Below are 5898 nucleotides of genomic sequence, written 5' to 3'. Positions count from 1 at the left end.
CCACTTCTTCGAAACACCAGCAAGGAGAACAACCATTGCTCGGTCAGCAATGTTTGAAGTGCGGTGAGCGCCATCGTCTGTGAAACCATGGACAACGTCCCGTGCAACATCATAATGCAAATTTGTTTTCAGTGCTATCTCGCCAAAATTTAGAGCACACACTCGGTCACGTTCATTCCAAGCTTGAGTATTTGTTGCAATGGAAGAAATGATTCCAGGAATTGTGCCTGGAGTCATCTTTACATTGGATAGCGACCTTCTTAATGAACGCCGGGAGGGCAAAGAAAAATATGGAGCCAGGAATCGGTGTGCTCGCGGGCCACGGAAGTTTAGGTGAAGAGCGATTTTCTTCAACCAAACGGGAAACCGCTTGCCCTTGCCTTTTGGCCTCAAGCGAACATGTGTCGAAAGAAGTTTAAGAACCTCCTCGCTGACGTATGGTCGGATAATGCCAAGAGCCTTTGTAGTCGATGACGGTGATTTGTGAGGCTGTCTCAGCAGTCTTTTGATAGTTTTCCGCTGTGCTGCTACTTTGGCTTGTGACGTTTGATGGTTTGCTTGTACATTTTTGATGCACAACTTGTCGTTGGCACGCAGGAAAGATCTGCAATGAACAAGAGAAATCAATGTAAAAGCGAACAGCACATAATTCCGCACAAGCATTTTCCTCGATTTTTCAAACCCAAGATACCAAGATGCCCAACTTCCCCCCCCCCCCCAACACACCATTCCACAAAACTTCATAAACCGAGATTTATCATGTACTCATGGGAAAATAGAAGCCTAAATTATACCCATCCTAATTTCAATCTATGCAGGCAATACAAAGAATGATTTAATGGGTCCCTAATAGTCTGCACTGCTTCCAAGGGAGCCCATTTATGTTGCAGGTTCCTAATGCACTTCCATTCTGCTTCCAGCAGAAGTTTTTGTTGGGCTAGTTGGTGCATGTTACTGATGTACTAAAGCGCCAAACAGACGACTCAAGAAGAGGCACGGACGAGCGCTTCATTTGGAAGGATCAGTAGACACAACCGTGCTGTGTGCTTACAGACTGTGTCAGATGTACACTCGGAGAGCCATGTGCGATAATTTCATAACGATGCGAATGCAGGTGTGCGTAAGCTTCCCTCAGCTGGCGGTGGCAATTTGGTGGTCGATTAAACGATGAATTTTTTCTTTGAATTTCCAAGCTCTTATTCCGTAAGTAACCACTAAATTGCGGCACACATATTCTCTTTCTTGTGGAGTCACGCAACAACAATTAGAAAAAAAAATGTTCCATCGTTCCTGTTGTTACAGAATGACACCAAAAAATTAAAAGCATCATTGAGAGCTCACTCTAACAATTTGTTGTTGCACACACAGTGTCCTTTTGAGGATAGTTTGCTTAGAATGTTCTAAACATAAAGTATCACGTGAAAAACAGCTACAATAAAGGCATAGTTACCATTTGCAGTAGGGCACTCATTCATGGAGCTGTTGGCAAACACATCTTGTGAGGTGTCCTGTGAAGCTTGTTCAGCGCCTCGGACACTGCTGTGGGAAGAAAGTTGCAAGGTGCCTGGGGAAATCTCTGTATCAATACAATCTGTCGCAGAAATCAACATCAAACTCACCGATCACAGAAGTTCCTTCTGTCACAACTGAACGATTGGTCAAGGTTTCCTCCAGCAGGCCGAGATCAGCAGATGCCCCATTGCCAGCTACAAGGGAGTTGCCAACTGCAGAGGTTTGGTAAGCAGTCAATTTCGCGCAAAAAAAGAAACCTCAGCGCTGAACTCACCCTGCTCATCAGGGCACCTCAATGTGTGGGGGTCGCTGTTCGAAGCCTCTTCCGCAGATCCTGAAGAAACTAAACACCAACGATTCGTCAGTAACATGTTTAAAAAAGAAACTGAACCTCATCCTCACCTTGTAGTGCAGCTTCTGCAGTCATGTGGCAGTCACTAGTAGAAGCGACGCTCAAAGAACCTGCATATATGTGTAGTTGGTACAAGTTGCAAAGCTTGTAGCATAGGAAAAATTAAACAGCACTTCCAAGCGTATTGCTTGGCAGGTGAAAAAAAGAGTAGAGAAGCAACCAACTGAGAAGCAAGCAATTATGATCTGTGGAATTATCAATAGCGCAACGTTACATTGGTGTGAGGTATATATACAAGTACACGCAGACCAAGTAAACGTGCAATAGACCTTACAGGTCTTTCAAAACAAGTTAGACAGGCCAACAGCGTTAAAAATGGCAAATGTCTAGCTGCAAAGAAGGTAATAGCCCACAATTCAGAGAATTTAGGAGTTTCGAAGAGATACTGCTCCTACAGCGAGGTTCGTCCACCAGCTACAAACACCTTCGAAATTATTTGTCGCCACTGCTGCTATTGCATAGAATCGAGTTTTTATCAACTACTTACTAGGTGCAACTTGCACTCGGTGCACACTCGGCACAGCCATTTTCGTAAGCCTTGTATGCCCAGGGTCTATGAAACTTTCAGCAGTGAAATGGTCGCTGCAAACTCTGTAGGTTGCGTACAATACGCTGCCCGGCTTACTCAGAAGATCGTCTCTTCCAGTGTACTGCATCCATGCTGTCATCCTTCATTGGCAATGAACTATCAGCGGAAAGCAGAACTACTTGAATAGTGATTTTTTTTTATTGTGCCCCTTACTGAGTAAGCACAAACAGTCAGCGTGAAGACATGCAAACCATACAGGAGCTTTAGCGCACCTGCCGTCCCGTGGTATGCGGAAGAATCTCGTTCCTGGCTTCTTATGCGATTTGCCGTTGTTGAAGCACCACGACACACAGCAGTAGCTGCCGTAACTTGGACTGCCGGACGGCATGGCATCAGCACGCTCTGAAAATGTCAATAAGTGCACGCTTCGTTAATTGCCAAAAACATATGTAGAAGTAATATGTTTGAATGAATAGCGAACCGATGCACAATATGAAACCACCGACACGTTCGGAACTCTGAACCATAAAAGTCAGACATACAAGAATACATGTTAAGACCACATACAGAGGTGTCCAAAAGTTCCCAGGCCGTCATCCTATGTAATCACATGGCATCGCGACTTGTGAACTTTTGAACACCCCTGTAGATCATATGTAATCTCATGGCATCGCGGCCTGTGAACTTTTGAACACCCCTGTACGTACTCAGTATAGGGAGTACATTGGGAGGCAAAATAGCAGTGCACATAAGCGTGGTAAAGATCATTCCAAAACGTCCGAATATGAGGCCTTTGTTCAAATGTACGCCACGCCACGCCTACGCGACAATACGTTGTGCAATGTATTCCGCCACGAAAAAATGATAAGGAACTGAAAGTTACATGAATGCGCAGTACTTCCGAACACGGCCGCCGCAATAAGTACATGCAGTAGGCATTGGGAAATTTTCCCCATCGTTACTTTTCTGTATAAACAATCCGCACGGACGTATACACCACCGTCCGTCCGTGCGCCGTAGATACACAGCTCACTGCAGTACAGAACTCAATAAGCTACGCTCGCTGTTTATGTCACATGCGATTGTTTTCAAGCAATATTACTAAAATATTCAGGAGCCCTTACTCTATACGGGAAACGAGCAATCAAAGCTTGGCTACAGCGTGCCTAACGTCCTGCTTTTCTTTAATTAGGTAGCGCCATCCCCGGTACGCCGTTTTTCAGTCTGAATCGGCGTGGCGTCTATTATTTTCTTTCCAGCGTTCGTCAGCCTCTAGGACGAGCCAACGAATGCACCGTCAACCGTCACGCGTTCATATAAGCGCGGGTTAGGAATTCAATTTTCTCGGAACCGGAATTTTCCTGAAATGCGCAATTCCCGATATTGACCTTGAGCGTTTTTGAACACGAACTATTCGCCGAAATGAAACGCCGATACCGCGGTTATCGCAAACGGCGCTAAGAACGGTTTACCCTCGCAAACCGAGACGCAGCGTCTCGATGGCGTCTGACAAGCTGCGAGTCGCAGCGCAGTGCACAGCCGTGAGCCGGTGCAAGTTAATGGCAGCTTCGCGTCGTTTGATTATTTTCACGGAACGCAACCAACAAAGATTATGCCGTTCTCGGTGGGGATAGCAAGAAAGTACAGCTAGTACAGCCCTCTTGCTACGCGTTTCTTGAGGGGGCATGCTTTTCGCATTGTTCGCGTCTAGCCGCCTCATATAGAGCCGCAAACTGCTTTTTTTAGCGAACCTCGTCGCGCTCACAAGTCAATTACTCCAAGCTTCGCTTAAAAACATGACTCACCTTTCTCACGCACAAGAACACCGCCGCAGCCGACGCTCACGACACGTTAGACGTTCCCGCTGGCACGCCGCTGGTGTCGTTGATTTCTGCTCGATGGACGAATGGTGATTGGTGTTGATGGCAGTACGAATGAAGAACAAAAAGCACGGAAGGTGTCTTCGATAAATTCTGTTTTTATGTATAAGAAACACGCCAAATTTGGGTGTATAATTATTATTTTGTAAAGCGATTGAGCAGAATTCATTACAAAATTTTCTTTTTTTGCGCCTGCGTCCCCTGGCGTTTGATGAGAGCATTAGTTCGTTACGTAGCCGTGACGTAGTTCCTGGGGCCAGATTTCTCGGAGTGTCAGCTCAAGTTCACGGTATCACGTAATATATAGCAGAATAATGCAAATTGTGATCCAAATGCACCTCGCGAAGAGAGCTCAAAGCGGCAAGCTCAGACATGGAGCACTAGCATTTATATTGCACGTGTTATTTCGATCTGCACGGTTACACTGTCACGCGTCTAATCAGGGATATAGGAAAAGGGCACAAAAGAATTCGCCCACGACGTATCAAAATGTACAACATACATTTCACTGGTTATGTAGCCACGATGCAAAAGGGTATGTGCCCCAGGGACAAACGAGCATCTGCCGCTCTTCAGTAAGCCTTTTTTGTTGTCAACTTGGGTCACTGCGAGTACCACATCACACCTACACGGTGACATTCACGTAAAGCGATTTTTCTTGCATATATATGTCGGCGTCTACGTTGATTTTTCTTGGCTCTGAAAAAGCGCGTTATTACTAAATGTGAGTTTGAACATCGCATTTGTGATCCTTACAGCCTTTGCGTAGGAGATATAAAGGAGCTTTCGCTGCTACCGAAGCTGTTCAAAAAGACTGTTCCGATATCCTCGATAATCACACCATAACAAAGTATTTGTCAGAAGACTACAAATGTTACCAGAGTGGATGCATGGGTATGAGCGAAAACAAGTAGGATTGCGCGTCTATTATTTGGCTCCAATATCGGTAGAGTGAGTGAGTGTCAACTTTATTATTAGAAGGGGTTATCGGTAGAATTCATATCCCGTACCATCGCATAGATGCTTGATTCGAACCGCTGATGCCGCCGGCATAGCAACGCGATGTTCAAACCGTACGCATGCATTACTCATGCCTACGACAACTACAGTCTAGCACATCTATAAAGAACGTTTCTAGAGCAGGATGACTTATAAAACGAAGGAATATCTCTGTCCCTGTTCTTGTGTGAGTTGTGTGCTGCGTCACCTTTACATTCAAGTGACCGGCATAACAAAGGATTCCAGGGGCCCCAAACACTCCGTTGTAAAGGCGTCCAACTGCTTTACACTTATGCCACCAATGGCAGGTATACGTGACGTCCCACATAGCACGAGCTGGTGCAGTTGTGTCCGCTGTAGCTTCTTTTCAGCCACTAGAATTAATTATTTTCTTCCTTGCGTGACGAGTGGGAGCTATGAGTTTGTCCCATTCTCACCTCGTCGCAGCTAACGCTTTAGGACGCTGTGTTAAACTGCAACACCACCTTCGGGGTTGCAGTTGCAGTCGGCGCTCATTGCGCAGTGATTTCCTCGTAGTAGAATGCGACGAAGCCACTGCGAGTCAT

General features: G+C 45.7%; 1 protein-coding gene across 1 annotated transcript; it reads right to left on the bottom strand.

Moving 5' to 3' along the window:
• Nucleotides 1–541: 541 nt before the first annotated feature.
• Nucleotides 542–4465, bottom strand: LOC142584808 (uncharacterized). The gene is made up of 7 exons (XM_075695082.1): nucleotides 4259–4465; nucleotides 2726–2855; nucleotides 1915–1974; nucleotides 1787–1855; nucleotides 1620–1724; nucleotides 1451–1539; nucleotides 542–604 (listed from the first exon to the last, which is right to left on the bottom strand). Exons 2-6 carry the CDS (start codon nucleotides 2844–2846, stop codon nucleotides 1472–1474), a joined length of 423 nt encoding a protein of 140 aa, XP_075551197.1. The 5' UTR covers nucleotides 2847–2855; nucleotides 4259–4465; the 3' UTR covers nucleotides 542–604; nucleotides 1451–1471.
• Nucleotides 4466–5898: the final 1433 nt, after the last annotated feature.

The sequence above is a fragment of the Dermacentor variabilis genome, chromosome 6 (genome assembly GCF_050947875.1).
Source record: "Dermacentor variabilis isolate Ectoservices chromosome 6, ASM5094787v1, whole genome shotgun sequence".
NCBI classification, from domain to species: domain Eukaryota; kingdom Metazoa; phylum Arthropoda; class Arachnida; order Ixodida; family Ixodidae; genus Dermacentor; species Dermacentor variabilis.
The sequence above is the reverse complement of the archived record's forward strand: the minus strand, read 5'-3'. Positions and strand labels throughout refer to the sequence as shown.